The 19537-nt window shown below is 42.2% G+C and overlaps 1 protein-coding gene across 1 annotated transcript in view; it reads left to right on the forward strand.

Moving 5' to 3' along the window:
* Nucleotides 1-19537, forward strand: part of MTMR2 (myotubularin related protein 2) — a 62361-nt gene that overhangs the window by 7791 nt on the left and 35033 nt on the right. Inside the window, exon 2 of the mRNA XM_075140107.1 lies at nt 13680-13785. Coding sequence (XP_074996208.1) covers nt 13680-13785 — 106 coding nt within the window. The remainder of the gene's footprint in view (nt 1-13679; nt 13786-19537) is intronic.

The following is a 19537-nucleotide window of genomic DNA, read 5'->3' on the forward strand; positions in this document are numbered from 1 at the left end:
CTAAAACCAGTTTTGTCCAGCTCCAGATCTGCATTTCTTTAACTGACGCTGACAACTTCGTTTTACCTGGAGAAGTGGCACTTGGAGACCATGGCTGTAAACAACTCACCAAGCCTGTGCCCCATCTCTTCTCATCCTATGCCTGTATTCCTCTTGCCACATCCTATGTCTCCACTTCTCTAGGCCTCTGCTATCATACCAGGCTGTTGTATTTCTCTATACAAAGTCATTATATTAGTGGTGAATATCTCGTTCTATATAGAATAACTGCTTGTTACTGCTATCTGTGCAAAACTGTGGTTGTACCACACACAAACAAAAAGAAAACAAAATAGATACAGACACCTGGCCAATTACAGAAATTGCAGTCACAACTAAACCAAGTAAAACAAAGCTGCAGGCAGGCCAAGAAAAGTTCAGGCGCAAGAGTAACAAAGCTCGGTCCCGTGGCCTTGAAAATTCACTACAAAGCTTATGGCCTATGAAGAGCAATGGCAGTACTGAATGACAGGGCTAAAGGTTAACCCAGCTATTTTTTCTGAACAAAATTTAACTGGTGGAGTGAGTATAACACCGCATTGCGTGGTGTTTTGTGAGCAGTGTTTGGTGTTTGTTTTTTTTTTTTCCCCAGCACAAAAAGCACTAATATCTGAATTACTGAGCTCCTGAACCACAGCCTCATTCATACCTCCTGCCTTTAGTGAAAATAAAGCATTCGTGCTATTTTTATTGCTGTGTTAATAAATCCTATTGTTGATTTCAGTTGATATCACTGCTATAAGATGGTGGTCTTCTCGAAGAGAAAGATTGCACGGATAGGTAGTAAGAAAGACTAGCCTCATCAACTGTTTCAGCTAAAACTGCCCATGAAAGAGCTGGAGCCTGTGAATGAGTTGGTTATATATGGAAGATTGTAGGGGCTAAAGGTAGGGGCGGGTCACTGAAACCTGTAGTACCAGAGATTTGCTGCTGAAGGATGACTGCCAAAATCAGTCATCAGAGTAGAGGTTGGTTTAACCAGCAGATGGGGTATCTTTAACAAATCAAAACTGATCAGCATCTTACTTGTAAGGAGAACACCTTTGATAAAGAAATAAAAGATGTGGGATCTTCTGCTCGCATTTTACCCAAGTTGACTTTTGGAGTATGCTGTTCTTGAAAATTCAGGCTGTGTCCTCAAGTCTGAGAATGGACATCCCACTTCTACACTGAAAATGAGCCCCCACACCTCATGAGAGAGTGCTTCCCAAGACTTTTTCCTCAAAGGTGAAGAAGCATGCTACCAGAATGGTCATTAAACGCTGGGATGTGAGAAGAAAAATGTGGTGGGACTGTTTGTGGATGTGCTCAGGACTTGCGCCAGCAGAGCAGTCTTGGCCCTTCACTTGTTACCATCTGCTGGGGTACAGCTTCTGCTGATCACTGCTGCCTCTAGCACCATGGAGGGACATCTTTCATCTTTTTTTGCTAAAACATTCTGATTCTGGATTCCACCTTCTGCTTCCACTTTCTGCTTCCACCTTGCGTAAAGAAAAATACAGGCACCCTTGGATGAGATTTGTCTCATCTCACTGGACTGATACAGATCTCTGCTAGTCTCTGGCTTTCTTTTTGTAGACAATGGGGAAGAGTGAGTCAACTCAGTTTTCCCCGGTGACTGTCAGGAGAGCCTGCAGTGAGTAATTCAGATGTGACCAGCTACGGAGAACTCCCTCCCCATCATTGTGGTAGGGGCAAAAAGTGCATTGAGTTTGGGTTCTCCACTCCAAAAAAGGAAGGAGCTATTTCTTAAATCACATCATTCGTCTTTTTTACATATTAACTAAATCTGTTCACAACTGAGGAGAGAACAGAGATTTGTTGTCTGGTTTCCTAAGCCCCATTTCTTTATGTATGTGTGTATATCTGTCTAGTTTGTCCACTAATAGTTTTTGTAACATTTGGACAACTTTAACCATGTTTGACAGAGGAGTGAAAGTAATAACTTATGACAAGTTTTGCATTTAAACAAAGATGGAAATGGGGAGGGAGGCCATCTCAGTTTTTCCATTACAGAAAAAGCTTGTTCCTTTTTCAACATAAGGGAATACCTAGATGAGAAAGATGTCACGAATATGTGCAGATTCTCTTGGACAAGGCTTCTCTCAAGTTGGAGAAATACATTATATTCTCTCATTTTTGCATTTCCTTCTTTCCCTGTGCTTTCTCGATGTCTGCAAAAGTCTGTGTTCAGTTGAAAGCAAAAAGCAAATACAAACTTCTCTGCCACTAGACACTCATCTTCTGGAAATCAGGGCAGGATCTAGTTCAGATTGCCATATCTCCATGTGAAGTAGATATCTAAAACTTCTCTCAGCAGAGTCAATACGCTTCACAAGTAATTCAACTGAACAACACTCTGGGAGTGCTGAATTGTTGTCTAGACTCCATTGCCTGGGTTTCCATTGACTTAGGTGGGAGCATAGACACCTGTGGTATCTACCATCGGGAGCTGAACCATCCAGACCTCATTGATCCTAGTCCTCTTTGAGTTACTTTGTTTTTCGCATGCACCGATTTCTGCTTGAGGAAGCAAAAGCGGCAGGGGAAGTGGTTGTGGGTGATCTTAGAAGATTAGCCCTCATTTCAGATGAATGAGGACTGATGTACAGAAAGTCTTCAGATGAGCTTGCAAACTTTGTGTGCCTCATTTTGTTGTAAGGTGGAAGAACTTGAAAGACCTTTGTGTACAACATGTACCCTACAACTGGCCAGAGGGGTGAATGAGTGTGCAGAGCTCTTTGGCAAATCTGGGCCATATAGAAATCATCGGCTGCTGAGCACTTTGGAAACTGGGCTTTGTATTTAGAGAATAAACGGGACTGAGTTCATGGGTAAACCGGGTCCCAGGTATGAGTGTTGAACCTGGGGACTTTGACTGATGGACCACAATCTTCAAAGATGCTGAGCTCTCTGGAAGTTGTGACAAGATACAGGTGCTCAATGTTTCTGAAAACATCCTGTGTCATCTTAGCTTGAATTTGTGGAAATAAAGCCCCCAAATTATTGACCACTTGACTTACTTTAGCTTTGAGACTCTGCTAGGGACCAATTTCATGCAGGGGCTGGGCTGCCAACAGAATATAGTTGTTCCCAATCCTTTTTTGAGCCGAGTCTGGCAGAGCACGCAGCTGCGTAGTGTCTGTGAAAGCTGATCAAGGTGTTACACCACGTCAGTTTTGCTAGGTGATACAAGACTCTCCAGATTGGCTGTATTTATATATTCTTTCCTCATTCTTTTGATTTTTCCCAGGATGGAACAAGTAATGTCATTGATGAGTAAATCGCTGGTATTTTTAATTCCTGTGGGTGTTTGGTTTATTGGGGTGAGGGGTGTGTGTGGTGTGTGTTTGAAAGAAAATCAGAACATTTAACAATATGTGTTACGTTCTAACTAAGGTGTTTTTTAAACAGAGAAATAGGTAGGAATCTAAAGAAAAATTGAGACAGCACATGAACTGTGGAAAGTGTATGTATATTTGGTTGAACTATACATAACTGGTTCTTAGTACGTAACTAGGAATTAAGGCACTGTCAGAATACAAATAGTAAAAGAGGAGTTATATCTGTCTTTTTATCCAGTTCTCCTTTCTGTCCTAAGGTCAGTACTTACTAACGTAAATATTATTTCTGTTTCTTTCCTTGATCAAGGTAATAGTTTTTTTCAAAAAAAAAAAAATTAACAAGAAAACAAAAGATTTTATATCCTGTATTGGTTTTCATTTTTTCTGCTTTTCCTTGCTCTCAGACTCTGCAGTTGTTATTGCAACTTATCATGGGACTGTCTGAATTTGCATCAAAATCCTGGTAATTTTTTTACTTGTATATTTTTTTTCTGGGTTAATATATTTTAAAGGAAGAGGGTGAAAGTTTATATGGTAAATATAAATATTGGTAAACTGCAAGGTGGTTTTGAACTGTATGTAGGATTTCCATCATGACTTTTGTCTGCATTCAAAGTACCTGTGCAGACAGTTAGATGTTGCCAGCCCTCTTTCTCTGTGAGGTGCAGTGGTAAATCCGAGGTTGCTCTGATGTAGGAGATAGCAGCACCACCCAGGTCTCTTACTTCTCTGACATAAAATGTCCCGAGCCCTGGAATCAACTTTGTCCACAGGTAGGGCTAAGAGACACGGGTGATCTTGTAGCACCAGGAAACACTTGGATTTGGATTCTTGAGTTGCCTTTTTGCTAGAGGCAGCCATGCTGCATGGAGGGCCCCTTGGCTGTGGGCTGTTCAGGTGAGAAAGGTGCAGGTCAGGACACGTGCTGATTCATCACGGCCTGAGAGATCATTTGCCAGACGTCCTGTCAATCAGTGATCTCTCTAATGGCTTTCTCTGTGTCACTGTGCAGCACTTCTTCAACCATCTGAAGACAGAGTTGCTGGAACTTCTCTACCTCAGCCTGTTTTTTTGACCTAGAAATACTGTTTTCTTGGGGGGGTAGGCAGAATCTTCTTCACTTCTAGTTCAGTCCTGCCCCCTGCCCTCTGCAGCATCTCATATTTGAAAACAAAGGCACTAGCTCCTTCTGAACAACCCCAAATGATCCCAAAAAGCATAGCAATAACCTAATGTGTAGGAAGGCGCAGAGATGAGTGGGTGGGAGCACTGTTCTAGCAGGCAACCTTGTTTGTGTTGACAGTAAGCAGGATTGTGTTTTGAACCCCCTTTCACCTTACAGTCTTAATTTATTTTCGATGCTAAGGGTCTGTCCTGGTGATTGGAAACCCCAAAGCTTTGGAGCACAGACCCAGGCGTGCACACCATCTCTGGGAAGTCTGTCAAACCTTTCTCCCAAGCACTAGGGCAGAGCCAGAACGGCTGGGCTGCCTTTCCATCACCTCTCCCTTGGAGGAGGTGGGTTGCTTGCCTTGCCCACCACTCACTGCCCAAACTCCTAATGCTGCAAGCGAAGGCGCGTGTGCTAGTGGTGGATTTCGCTAACCAAACATTTCCATTTGGAACTGGAATCAGACCAAAGTACTGGATTATCAGCCTGTTTTCAGGAGTAGTAACTAATTTTGGACTCTGTAGATATGGGCTGAAATTTAGTTGGTGAAACAGAGGTAAAATGTCAGTTCCCTGCAGAAGTCTAACGACTTCTTGAAAAATATTTTTTTTTTCTTCTGTTTTCTTCCTTGTAGCTGAGCACCATCCCATACTAGCCTGGAGCTTGTTAAAAACCTAACTCCCCTTTTGTTTCGCTCGTGAATACAGATCATTTTGTGGTTACCTTCCATGTGCTGATCAGAGGATATCGGTTCAGGCCTCTGATAGCTGATGTTCTTCCTGTTTTTCACCTTCTGGATTGTTTGACTCATGGAAGCATGATACTGTGGGCTGCTCACTGTTATTAATTACGTGCTGCATATTGGTTTGTCTTTGGGTGTTGGCCTTCTATTCTTGGAATCTTGCAAATATTTTAAACAATCAGTCTATTGTTTAGCAAGTGCTCCACACACACTGTAGGCCTTTTGTGAATTTCTGTTTAAAAAAAATAATAAAAGAATGACTAATGGAGCACGAACAGTGCTTGTGACACTGTAGTTCATTGTGTAACTATTGAGAGCAAAATTTGCATTCCTAGAAAAGCTTGTTCACGGTCAAAATATAGGACATTCTCTTTATGGCTCATGGGAAAACATGTACTATATATTCAGCTTAGGATGCTACTTAGAAGGATCAACTTTTGAAAAATGATATTTTCCTCCCTTGGAACATTGAAGTCGGACTGAGACCCGGCTTTGCTTGGCAACAGAAGTGAATCTTTTTCATTCAGGCAAGTGGTATGGGGGGCTATTTTAGGTCTGTCACACACATGCACAATGATTTGTTTGCTGAAATGGCTTCTTTTTAAGATGTTGTTAAGCTCTGACATTGCCAGCCCTTTTGAATGGAGAAGGGTACATTATTATATAACTGTCTGCCTCCTCTGAATGCCAGAGGAAGCCTGGTAGTTAAGCGTTTTACTTTCCTTCAAAAGCATATTTGTTTATGGCTTTTTTTTTTCCCCTCTGGGATTGTTACAGGTCAAGCAGAGGTTAAAATGGCATCTTTAAATGTTTAGAAAAATTGTGAGTTCCATATACTTCTGAAATGTAGCAATTGTCTGTCCTGCGTGTACCTAAAAAGAGGGTGCTGGGTGCTTGGAGGGGGTAAGGATGCATCTCATATATGCTATAGGTAGTTTTCTTTGGTATTGTTGTCTAAGTAGAATAAGCTTGTTTTGATTTTCTATTTCGCTGTGAAGAATTAAGATTGAGTCACTGCTCGCTGGAGATACTACTCCTTTGTCTGTCCATGTAAGCTCTCCGGGAGACGGGTTGCCTCTTATGGGCATGCGCAGTGCCGAGCATGGGATTTGGGATTCCTGTCCTGGGAGAGATGGTGTTAAGACGCTGAAACTTAATTTACAGTAGCAGAGCCTGTTACAGCCCTGTGGCAGAGTGGAAGCCAGCGCAGAGAGCCCGGCTCCTGCTGCAAGGCCCTGGTTCGGTCAGATGCCACCTGTGCTTTCAAGTGCTTGTCCGAAGAGGGGCATACGAGGGACTTCTGAGTATGCTTAGGTGTATATATACACAGATAAGGACTGTGGGGACTACTTAGCCTTAGCACAGATCCACAGAGAGCTGCTGTAAATGGGAGAGCCTGATGTGGGCAGCTGCTGGATTTCCCAGGCCAGTTCAGCCAGTACTAGCTAGGACAAAGTCATATTCATCGGGAACAAGCACCAGTTTGTCTCCCTCTGCTCTGATGTGACCCAGAAGTTTTTTCAGTATTTCTTTTTCCTTCTCTGAAAGAAACAGGAGTGTGGAAAGTATTGAGGAGGGAGAGTTGTCAGCTTGAGTTTGGGAAGTGAGCGGGGAGTACTCACTACCTCTGTGTCATTATACTTTTAAGAGAAGTGCCCAAGTGCTGCAGGTGCTCCTATTCATGGCCCTGCTTTAAATTTGAACCAATTGGATCCTGCTCTCTTGGCATCTGGAGCTTCCAAATTAAATTGTATTTGCCACTAGTCATCACTAATTTGCAGTTTTCACCTGGATTAATTTTTAGGAATGTACATAATGAGAAACTTTGAAAAAAAAAAAAAACAGGAAGAGAGGAAATGGAAATTTGCCCTCTGCAGTGTTTTCCTCATTTATGACCTCTGCATCAGAAACTCTATCAGTGGTGCATTTTATCACCTGTTTTCCATGTCAGTTCAGTGACTATTCAACAAGACATTGGGTTTGAAACAGAAGAAATAGTGTGAGCAGCTCATGCCAGTTAGCATCTGAGTAATTGGCACACCTTTGCAAGCAATGAAGCAGCTACTTGTTGTACTGGCAGGGAAGGAATATTCATAAAGAAGGTGCTAGAGAGGTGACTTTATCATCACTGACTGCATTTTGGTTGTGTTATTTATAGGAGTGGGCCAGGTTAGTATTTTAAGACATTGCTACAAAAAAAATAGGTGTCCTCGGGCCCTATGCATATGCTGTAAATAAAAATGGCATATTTTCCAGAGGTGTGTTTCCCTCCTGTTCCATCAGTTTTTCACGGAGTTCTGGCTGTTGACTCATGCGCAGGTTCCCACTCATGGATTTAGGAGGCGAACTTTAGGAATCGGAACTTGATTTTTTTGTTGTTGTTGTCTCTGGGTTATTGGTTTTTTTTCTTATTCTGGAGGAAGACAAAGGTCTCTTCCTTAGTTTTCTAAGTCTGAACAAGTGTCTTCAAAAATTAACAGTAGTTTCTCGGGGACTTGCTACCCATAGAGTCATAGAATGGTTTGGGTTGGAAGGGACCTTCAAAGATGATCTAGTCCAACCCCCTGCCACGGGCAGGGACATCTTTCACTAGACCAGGTTGCTCAAAGCCCTGTCCAACCTGTCCTTGAACACTTGCAGAGATGGGGCATCCACAGCTTCTCTGGGCAACTTGTTCCAGTGTCTCACCACCCTCATTGTACCAAGTCCCTTTCTGCATAGGATTGTTTCTTATCTTTGGGAAGGTGTACATGTGTGTATTTTTTATGTTCTTGCTGAACAGAAAGAGGCACAGCTCTAAGAGCTTGCTCAGAAATAACCATTCTCAGCAATAACAAGCTGAGGTGGTTTAGCCAGATCACTCCTCATATTAATGTCATGACCTTTGTCTCAAGTTTCGCCAGAAGTTGTTGTGAAGTTTTATTTGATACATGAAATTGATTGTCATGACTTTCTTCTTGGGTCACATGGCCTAAGGGAAGAGGTTGTGTAGCGTGGTCATCCTTAGGCCTGACATTCACAGAAAGCTCTTCGTGGAGATCTCCTAGGAGTTTTTCTTTCCTCTGGAGGGTGGAGACAGTGAAGTAAAATATCCTGGGTTTGGAGTACAAAGAATGTTTTATTAAATTCCCTACAATAGGGGTAAGGATACAGGGAGGAGAACTCAGTCCTGCATAAATGGTGCATTTGTCTGCATCAGGTTAAAGCTGCAGGGCTTCACAGTTTGATTCTGGCACTTCCCTTGTATCTTCATGCTTATCTTCTACCTGACCTGAGTTCACTGTGTCATGCTCAGACCCTCATGAGGTCAAATTTCCCTCTTCAGAAGCTGTACTTGTGCTTTCGCCTTCCAGGGAAAACTGTTGCTTCTCTACACTAGGAACGCAATAACTTCATAGTCAAACTATTTCTGTAACAGTTGGCACAACAAATGGCAACTACAAGTTTTTATTTCTTGGCTTTCTCATACATCACATTTTTTACATTGCAAGGGTCTGAGGGTAGAGATTGCCTCGATGCCTCTGGCAGATGCCATTTAATGATACTTTTTGAAGTGGCTTAAGACTTTATTACTGCTTTCCTCCAAAATATTTCCCCTGCACCTTCATAGTTTAACAGGATAAGTTTGCGTGTCCCAGACACTTCTGTTTGCAGCTTCTTTACATTTGTTGTTGACAGTTTAAGCTAAGCATATTGGCATACCTTCAATTCTGTTACGGATGCAGTAATACCTTTCAATTGCCTGAACAAGAATCACCGGAGGGCATCTGTCTGAGTCTGAATTATGTTTGAAAACCATCTGGCGTGTTGTGGGATAGTCCTGATAATAACAATGAACACTTTATCAGGAGTTGAGTCATTGAGCTTGGTTTCCATCGTAATTCTCTTATTAGTTGTGTATATGTATTCCATATAGCCAAGGGGTTAATACTGCATGCAGATACTGTAGAAGACCATTGTGCCAACAGCTCTCATTTGGATTCATTTATCATTCAAAATCTGGCCATAAGAAATACATTTAAATAATAAAAATAATTACTAAAATGAAAGACATATATCAGTGCTAATTGCATCCTAAACCTGTTTCCCACTTCTGCATGGGGAGGGAGGAAGGAGAGGAGTAAATGGAGATGGCAGTCACAGGAGTAAGGTGCTTTCCCCGGAGGTGCCTTTGAACTGTTGTATGGGTCTCTTTTGGCACTTAACACAGACATCTATCGGCAAGAACAGTGCGGACCTGCCTGGGCCTGAGGCGTGGGAAGAGAAATGCTCCAGGAGGTCCTTGGTCTTCACAGATTCCTCACAGGAACATCTGCATTCGCTTTCTTTCCTGTAGGAAGAGCTCAAAGTATTTTGTGAACCTGAGTATATGTTGTTTCCTAGAACCTTAATGAGGTTCAGAGATAATAATAGTTATTTTGCACGTTTATTAAGCTGTATTGAACCAGACCTTCAGCTAGCAGTGACTGGCAAGCTCCAGTGATTTTTAACCCTTGCTGAAATCTGGCCAAACCTTCCTGTGTTCTCACGTGTTTGTCAGGTGCCCTGAACCCAGCAGTTGCGTCTGACCGTCATGCTCCTGCTATCACTCAGGTTTGCTCTGGGTTGTCTTACTGGTGGAACTCAGCTGTTGGGGGTATGTCCCTCTGAGAACAGAGCATCCTTGGTGGGGTCCTCAGCATTTTAGACTGATACCAGCAGTACCCCGACCTGCTGCCAGAAGAATTGTACGAGACAGCTTTAACTTCACATTGGCAAAAGCTGGGTTCATGTGCAGAAGCCATGACAGAAGCAGGAGTAAATGATTTGCCCAAGATGATGCAGAAGGGCTGGTGGCAAAGCACGGAGGGAGCTCTATTCTCCTTGCTCTGAGTTTGCGTGTCGCCCCCAGGACGCTCTCCCCCTTTCCCCACCCAAAGGCATATGAAACCGCGTGGTTTGAGGATCTTTCCTTTTGCATTGGCAGCAGAGGAGACCTCGAGATTGGCTAAACCACTGAAGCTAATAAACTTCTCATGTGCATGCAGGGACATCAGTTTAATTAGTTTGCAAAGCAGTGGAGCTGGAGCCGCGCAACTGCCTGACAACGATAAGAGGAGGGAGCTGCAAGCCAGCGGCGTTTCGGTTGTCTGCTCCTTCATTCCATCTCAGCTCCCTATAAATGATGGATGAGGAGAACAGAGGCAGCGAGCCAAACATATGCAACCTATGCATACTGTGCAGAGCCGCATAATCCAAGCGGTATTGTTCGCTGTATATGCAGGCGATGCTTCCCAAAAGCTCGTGCTGCTGTTGCTGGAGGGAGGCTTCACCGGTGGTTTTTGCAGGAGCAGAGCGACGCTGGTGCGGGGAGCTTTTGAAAATCCACTTCTAAAATGCAAGTGCTTTCCTTCGTTAAAACCCGCTTGAAACCAAGTGTGATCAGCAAACACGAAACACTTTAAAAGCTCAGACATTCTGTGGAGTATGGGTCTCTTGTTTTGTTTTGTTTTGGCTTTTTTTTTTTTGTTTGGTATGGGTTTTTTTATTTTTTTCTTTTTTTTCCCTGGGTAAAGCAGTTTGCCCCTCAGCCTGCCAAAGTGAAATTAATTAACAATTTCATAAAAATCTTTGGTCAACAATGATTAGATAATTTCTGCTTGTGTATTAGGTAGACACTGAGAATGTACAAGGACAGACAACTTGTATAAGCAGTAAAACTGGTGAAATTTTGATCCTTTTGTTAGCACTCTCCCTCCCTGGGAGCTGTTAAGAGCAGGTTAGACAGACAGGTCTTGGGTGTTGTTTGGGTGTAGCTTCTCCTAGCCTGGGGCAGAGAGGCTAGCACACTCCATTAAACCTTTCCAGCCTTTCCAGCTCCCTTTTCTGTGACTAAAGGATGTGAAATTCTTGATGCAAATGCTTCTATTAACAGGTTACTGTGCTCAGTGGTTTAGCGATGTTCGCTCAGTGAGTAAGCTGTCCTGCGTGGTGCACACGGGCCAGGTTAGCTGCTGGTATGCCCCTTGCTTATTTATTTACACCTGTGCTAAATGACTTGTAAACTCAGCAGAGTTGCTGACCTGTAAAATGTATTTAAATACACAGAATTCTGGGCCCTGAAAGAGGAGGGAGCTAGAAGGCATGGCTTCTGGAGGCTTACTCTGAGCCTCTGGCTCCCCCGGCTGGAGCCGGCACGGGAGAAGGCACGGTGGGGACGGAGGGACAGGAGTCAGGGTTGTCACCCAGTGATAAAGGCATCTACAGTATCTGCTTGCTCTTCGTTGGTAACTTTAAGTACCACCTCCATATGGGTTGCTGTACAGTAAACTGGTGCTGCTTTGTGGAATGATTAAATTAAGTGTGATTCTTTTTTTTTACACGCTTTTAAAAATCAAATTAATTAAACAGTTGCAAACACGAGGGGGAACGCTGGGAAGGGGAAGGCTGACCGTGCAGAAACCAGGCTGAAAGGAGTTTCAAGGGACACATCCAGGGGTCTGAGCTCGTTTAAAGTAATGTAAAAATGTGGTTTAGTGCTAAGCCTAATTTAGCATGCCTGCAGGCTGCTGTGCGCGGAAGTGCTCTCAGCCTTCCTCATCATCTCCAGATACAGATTCCCTCCCTCTCCGTCTGCTGCATCTGATGATTTATACGGCCATGTAATGAATCCAATCAGCCCTATTATCCAACAGGAGACTCTCTTCATGTTTATTAATAGTTTACTGCCCCGCCAGATGAGCAAATTGAACCGTGCATCCCGTGATGCTTGTCCAGCGCAATGGAGATGGCAGCGGTGTGCGGCCCAGGTTGAGAGGAGGAGGAAGAGAGGGGAACGTGAGCAGCCCATTCAGCAGCAGCGTACACTTTATATCAATTTTGTTGTAATGTGAAACTGTACACAAATTCAGTGTACGTGTGAGGCCCTTTGATCCGTAAGAACAGGAGGCTTTGTAGATTCAGTTCTTGTTATTTTAGTGTAAGATTTTTTCTGCCTGGGGCTGTTGCAGTGTGAGCCAGCGCTGTGTGCACAAGTGTAACTGTCCATCCGAAATGACATGAGTTTACCCAGCAACACCGCAAGAGTTGGGCAAGTTGGAAAGCTGAGTGATTAGCTGTTGAACCGTGTACAACAAATGCATTCAGTGGAATTGTGCTATTCAATTGGCACACCAGTATCATTTATTTTAAATAATTTTTTACTGTTCCCAAAGGTTCCATTTCTATGTTTCTTCGTCGTAGGATGAAAGAGGTTGCCAATACTCTTTAATCCTTGGAGAGAAAGGACTGACTCCCAACAAGAGCCCAATTTTGCTGTAGTCCTTCATGTTTTTAACATTGCCTGTGCAATACTTTGCCAAACTCCGAAGAACAGCAATAAATATGGAACATTTTGGCCTTTCGGTGGCTGTTTACCAGCAGCAAAACAATTTTCAGACAATTAACAAATCTCCAGGCCCTTTGGAAGCTCAGATATAGCTGTTTCTAGGTTGTCACGAGTCTAATTAATACAAGTAGTAACGGTAATACTCCGCCTGGTATTCTGCTTCGGCCAAGCCTAGGCTTGCAAGCCTGATAGCTGATCCTTAAGAGTGTCTTTACACCCAGGTAAAACCTTTCTGGGGTCAGTAAGAGTGTGGGAATTAATCGGTGCAGGTAGCGTTTGCTGCTGTACTGTGGCTTCAGAGAGTAATGAACCACGGAGAAACTTTCTTTACAGTCATCTGGGGTTTTAAAAGCATTATTATCAAACGCTAATTTTAAGCAATTATGGTTGTAGGAGAGGTCGCAGTATAAAAATGCTATAAAATAAGCTTATTTTAATTGCTAACAGCTGTACTAGAAAAACTGTATAGAAAAAGAAATAACTGTTTTGCTTTTCTATTTCCAAATTGCACTTTGTATCACCAGAGAGGTATGCTGAGAGAGTCTTTTCAATTCTCCTGAGGGTTGTACTTACACCTGAAGGAGGAAAGTTATGTGTGATGGAAAGAGTTTTTATTCTGAGTTGCTCCCACCGTTGTAAAGTTACGGTTGGAGTTCTGCTGGCATGCGTTCAGGAGTCTCTCTGTTTTCATCCCCTTGCAGCGCACTAATATCTCCCATCTGAAAGCCTGAAATGGAGGCCCTTAGTTTCTGTGATTTAGGATTTGATCAAGTGTGTGATCGCGATAACGTTGGCTCAGTCTGAGCTGAGATTTGGTAATGAATTGTGTGCGCTTTGGTAATCCGTGGCAATGGTGAGTAAAACTCTTAAACCACTGCTGAGGGTTGAATAGCTGGGAATGGAAAGGGTGGAAATAGTGAAAAATGCCTGATACGGTTGTAAGTGAGTGGCTGCACTTGTCGGCTTTTGAGCGTTCTTGAGCATGGTTTTGATGCGCTGTGGTGTTTCTTTTTATAGCGCTTCCACTTCTCACTCGGACCATTCTGCGCACACCAAATCTGCTTCTGCTATATCGTCCGACTCGGTCTCCACCTCGGCAGACAACTTCTCTCCAGACTTAAGGGTATGTATGTTTTGTCTTAAAAAAGAAAAAAATATATATATTGTGGCCTCCTTCAGAGGACATTTCTTGCTCCTGTGAGTTTGGATATGGTAAAATGTTTTCAGCTTTCAGGTTAATGCCAAATTTTATGTAGCCAAAGCATGAAAGGACCCAAAGTCAAACAGGTGAAATAGAAATTGAAGTTTAATCTCTACCATATTTGTTTAATCTTCAAAAAGCTGACTCTGCAACCCACACTTGGAGATGAATTTTCAAAGGAACTCCATTTTCTTTTAAGTGCTTTAAGTAAGTGAAATCCTCAACCTCTGCCAGTTGTATATCCTTTTTTTTCCCTGTTGTGTGTATATATGAGATGTTCTCTCTTGAAAACTCCTGCTTGTTTGTAAACACTGAGTCCTTGGAAGTATCTTCTTTCAGAGAAAGATTGCTATCTCCACGCTGATAAAATAATCTTCTGTCACAATAAATTGCTCTGACAAAAAAAGGTCCAAACAAGGCTCTTTTAAGCCTGTTATTAGATTTGTTAATTATAAATCCAAAGTTCTAGTTCAGTGTCACAGGAGTTTCGAAAGCTATCTGTACGTTCCTTTTATGAAACCAAGGGGTTTGCTGATACACTCTTGCTTTAAAAAAACATCCGTGGGCATAAAACTGTTGATACTGGTACATTCTAGTAATGACTTTTAGCATTTGTCAGCTGTGGTTGAGCATCTTTGTAAAATCTAAACACAGAAAAGTTGCATAAAAACCTCTAAATGCAATACTAATTCCTTTGACAACCATGATTTTTTTTTGTCCCGTGACTGTTGTCTCAGTAGTCCATCATTAATAAAGGAAAGTCCACCTGTTCCTAAGTGGCAAGAACATGAATGTTTCTTTCTAAAGGCAGGTTATTAGCCAATATTAAGCTAAGATTTGAAAATGAATCAATAGTTTATGTGTAATCTAATGATAGTTTACCTATGGATACAAAAAGTAATCTTCAGAACATGTCTGTGTAAAGAAGTATGTGATAGGTCTGCAGTTTTTTCCCCGTGAAGTTGGGGTGTTAAGTTACTCCAGCATGCAGAAAACACGGTTTTTAGGCTGAGGCTAAGTGATTCATTGATATGAATATACATAAAATTGCAAATACTGCTACAACTGTAACTGTTTGTATAATATTATAAAAAAATAAATTTCACACAAACTTCTTTTATTTCCTTATTTAACTTTTTTAGTGAAGTTTGCGTAAGTGGGTTTCTTTTCCCAGTTCTGATGCACAACTCAACTGCCTTTTCACAATTTTTCAACACTTGAGAATTACCTATACAAGTAGAAAACAAAGCAACATTTCTTTTCTAGAATCGACGTTGTCTTTCCTTCCCGGCGGTTAAGTTGGCTCAGCATGTTTTCCTTGTAACCCTGATTGCGTCTTGTGACTTTTTCCCTCCTTTTCTCACCTTGTCTGTGTGAATTGTAAGCTGTCTGGGCAGGGATTCCTGCTCTCCTGGATTTGTCTGCTTCCCCATCCAGCAGGGCCTTTGTACCTCAGTCAAAAATAATGTCTGCAGAGGAATGTTCACTTAGCTGCATGATACATTTTTCAGGCAGAAGATGCATATGTATTGTTTACTGGAGGCCATTAGAAGCGCGTACTTCCTTGCTGTGCCACAGTTTCTGTAATTTGCAGAGTGATTTTTTTGCAGCCTGCCCTCTGCTTTTTTTTTTTTTTATTTCTAAGCAAACTAAAGTTCTGCCGTGGTTGGAACAAATGCTGCTCCCCTTTCATTTTAGAATAGTGTTTAAGGAGAGATGGTAAAGCAGAGAATTACTTATTTAGAATGAAGGCACTGCAGGCCACGTGTGAGCATGTGCCTTTGCTTCCTTCTTGCTCTTAACCTGTGTCAGGGGCCTGAATTCAGCATAAGCCTGCCATGCTTCACCTAAAGCTTGCCCTCGCAGGAGGTGGTGTGAGTGGCTGTGATGCAGTTATGTGAGGGCGTAAAGCTGGTTCTTGCCTTAATGCTTGAGTAACTTCTTGTGGATGGTACGCAGGCCTGGAGAAAATGCATTCCTATGGTCCTACTTGTATTAGGGTATAGGGAGAAAGGGACAGTTTCCACTAGTACAGGCTGACTTTAGCTCTCCTAGAGGAATTAATGCATTAACCATTTCTCTCTTCACTCCTGAGAGTGATGCTGGAGAACAAGCCTGGGAGGTGGGATCGAGATCTGTCCTCTACTTGTGGTCAGCCTCTTGTGTTGGTATTGCCAGTGCAACTGCAGTCCCACAACCTGTCCTCAGATCAATTGCTGTCAGTGCTAATGTGTTCCTGTTTGCTCCCCTGCTTGCTCTTGGAGGCTAGTGCTAGCTCCTAACTGGAAGATTTATTATGAGTGGTGATCAGCTAACACCGATTTCTTTCAGGTCTTGAGTCGAGGAGAGCAGACATCCTCTCTCTGGGCTTATCATTCTTTGTCCAATTTTCTCCAAATTAACATCTGTCATGTGATAGTTCTGCAAGTTTTTTTTTTAAGTTAGTTCCATGAGAGATTTTTCAAGGTCCTGATTGTTCTTACTATTTTCTTTGATCTTTCTGAGATGCAGCCTTGCCTTTGATATTGCAGATGAGGTCATACCATTAACTGATACAGTGGCATGAGAGTGTTCTCTGTTCTAGCCCTTTCCTTACATGCCCGAGCATCTTGTGCAGCTTTGATTGGTACAAGACAGCACGAACTTCCAAGTCTTAACAGGTACTGAGATTTGAGCTAAGCATCTTATCGCTTCTGAGGACAAAAAGTCGTCCCGCATTGTTCCTGGAAAAATGTAAGAGAATAAGCCCTGAAGTGGGAACTAATGCATTTTGTGGTAACTCTATGGTATGGGAGACAAGTGCCTGGGCTACATGGTGTTCTTATAGGAAGGTGTTGCATCAGTTAGCTTTAAGAGGCTGAAAATAAGCTTTTCAAGATTTTGAAGTGGATCTGCCAATTATGCAATTATACTCTTGATGTGTGTTTAATTTTTCCTTGCTAGAATGAATTGCTACGTGGATCCATCATCACTCCAACCTCTACTTGGTCTCTGCCTCTGCGTGTGCATTGACTCAAATTTAGGAATTAAATTTCTGTGACAATGGAAAAACACTTTGTGATAGCTACAATTAGCACTTTCTTTTTCTGTGGGGAATTTTTGGAAGAATAGTAGGTGTCCATCAGGAGGAGGGAACTGGGGAAGGACCCACATAATTTCTTGCAGTCTGTGCCTGCAGTTTTCTTTTGGAGCGCAATTAACACTCTGTGTGTGTGTGCGTGCATGTGTGTAATGAGGTAAATGAGACAACCACTGGGGATTCCTACTGAATGCATGTGCAGTATTTTTCCTAAATCTTTCTCCAAAGTATTTAATAATAACCTTTATGAAAGTTTTTTTTTTTTAATGTATATTGAGCATTTCAATATCTGGAACTAAGATTAAATTGCCTTTCCACTACAATTTATAGAATTTTCACTTCATAAACTAACTCTAAATAACTTTTGGCTGCTTCAGTTAGCTTCATAGGAAAAAAAGAAGAAAAAAAACCCCCAAACCCCAACAGAAAAAAAACAAAGCACTATTAGGTTCTCCCCTCCACCCCCTTCCTGATCTCAAATCTGAAGCTGTTTAGAACTGATTTAGGGAATGCACTTTTTGAGGGAATTTTTAGCAAATACACTGCCATATGTTTTAACATAAGTTATACATCAGGCAAGAACAGAATTGAATAGAAGTAATTGGAAGAGAAAATGGGCTGGAAATTCATAGATACTTTGTAATTTGGGATAAGATTTTAAAAACACCTTAGAGCCAACATTGCCAAAGGGATTGAGGTGCATAAATATCTCTTACAGATCTGGGAGCTTGGTGGTTATTAAAGTACAGTGAAATACTTGCTCCTGAGTCCCATAGGTGGTATTTTCTCCTGTGCCTATGGGCAGTTACGTCTGTGCAGTTTATAGTACTTCTCTTAAGTCTTGTTGCTAATGCTCTAGACTTTCATTTTGAGTTAGCTGTTGATTTATAGGATAATGCCTGAAGTTTACCATGTTCAAAGCTTTGGAGTAGCTGTCATAAAAGGGTTGGATCCTTTCCATCTGCAGTTGGGAAGCAGTGGATGTGGCCAGCGGAGCCTGCTGCCACTTCCCTTAGGAACAGTACCTTTACCTGAAAATTTGTTAAGGTCCATTGTGTTTGGTTTTGAATTGTATACAGCAAAAACCTGAACCAGAGGATGGAAACTCTTATGTTGGCTTTCTTAAGTTGCTTCTTGCTTCTAGTCCATTCTGTGGACAGACGAAACCAGTACAGCAGACCCGTACGTCACCTGCTTAGTTGTGCAGCCTTCAGAAAAAGTGATTCAAATCTTTGTTCTTGGTGTTGCTGTTTGTGTCTGCTAAACCGTTCTCCCCTTTGAGGGCAACATAAGATCCACAATTCCTAATACTCCTCTGAGGCCCAGCAAAATATTGTACAAGTATGTGTCCCATCCTCCATGATTGTTTGCTCCCTCCATAATAATTTTCTCCTTTAATATACGAGGAATCAGTGGATTTGCAACAGGTTTATATATGAGATGCAAGAGCATTATTATAGCATGTTCAGGACTCAAAGGTTAGAAAAGGAAAGAAACAGAGCGGCTTGCGTAATGTTAATTTGTTATCCATTATGTGTATGGTTGGAGACTGTAGACAAGCCCATGTGGTTTATTTTGTAAGATACATAACTGATGCATGACAAAAGGTATATGAAGGGAGCCTTCTCCTTCCAAGACAGTAAATGGATGCCTCTCTGTCTCCTTAGGCTTTCTGGATGAAATCTGTGTGAGCAAGTCTGCATTCAAGCTAGCCAACCACAATTCCTTTGTAGTCAATGGAAAGAAATAGGTCATTTATGATCTGATTTATCTCTGCTTTAAGGAAATGCCCATGCTAGGTGAGAACGTCATGTAGCTGAGCTAGAGAAGTCCTTGCTGCAGGATGTTGTGAACATTATTTGAGGGGCAGCGACTGATTTCTCAGAGAGGATCCCAGCTTTAGCTGTGCTCCAGTAAAGGTGTAGTTTTGTCTCATTTGAAAACCTACAGTGTTTCTCCTCTGACTATGAAGAGGGTTCAGGGTAATTTCTCCAGTTGTAGACCTCTAAAATTGAGGTAAATCCTGTCCCTCAGGTGATGTTGGGTAGGATTAACTGAAATGCCGGTCACTGACTTTGCCACCTTTGTGTTACTTTAGTCTAGCTTTAGTGCAAAGTGGCTTAGACTAGTTTTATGTAGAACATGTATATTGATAGTAGAAAAACATATTGAAGAAAGATGTGATTTCCCGCCCCCCCCTCCCCCCCATCCTTTGCTGTAAATCACTTAAACTAGCCTCAGTGAGCTTTTCCATTGCTATCTCCCTGCCAACGCAGGAAGTGTGTCAGGCTTCGGTTATGTGTAACACATGTTCAACAAGAGCTGGGTTTAGAGAGCGGCATAACTTTTTAAACTTTAAGCACTCATTTAAGCAATGTTTTTTACTTTTGCTTTTAAGGGACTTTTCGGTTAATGAGTGATGCTAGTTTGGAAGCACTAAATCATGAAAAAAACTCTGCCTAAGCACCTCCAGGGTAGTTGAAGACTCTCTGCCCTGCCAGTCAGCTCCATCCTCACTTAACTATGTATGGGGTTAAGTATTCCTGTTTCAGACTGGCCCTTGACTCTTCTCCTGGGACTGCCCGTAAGAAGACT

This window comes from Calonectris borealis, chromosome 1 (assembly GCF_964195595.1).
Source record: "Calonectris borealis chromosome 1, bCalBor7.hap1.2, whole genome shotgun sequence".
Taxonomy (NCBI): domain Eukaryota; kingdom Metazoa; phylum Chordata; class Aves; order Procellariiformes; family Procellariidae; genus Calonectris; species Calonectris borealis.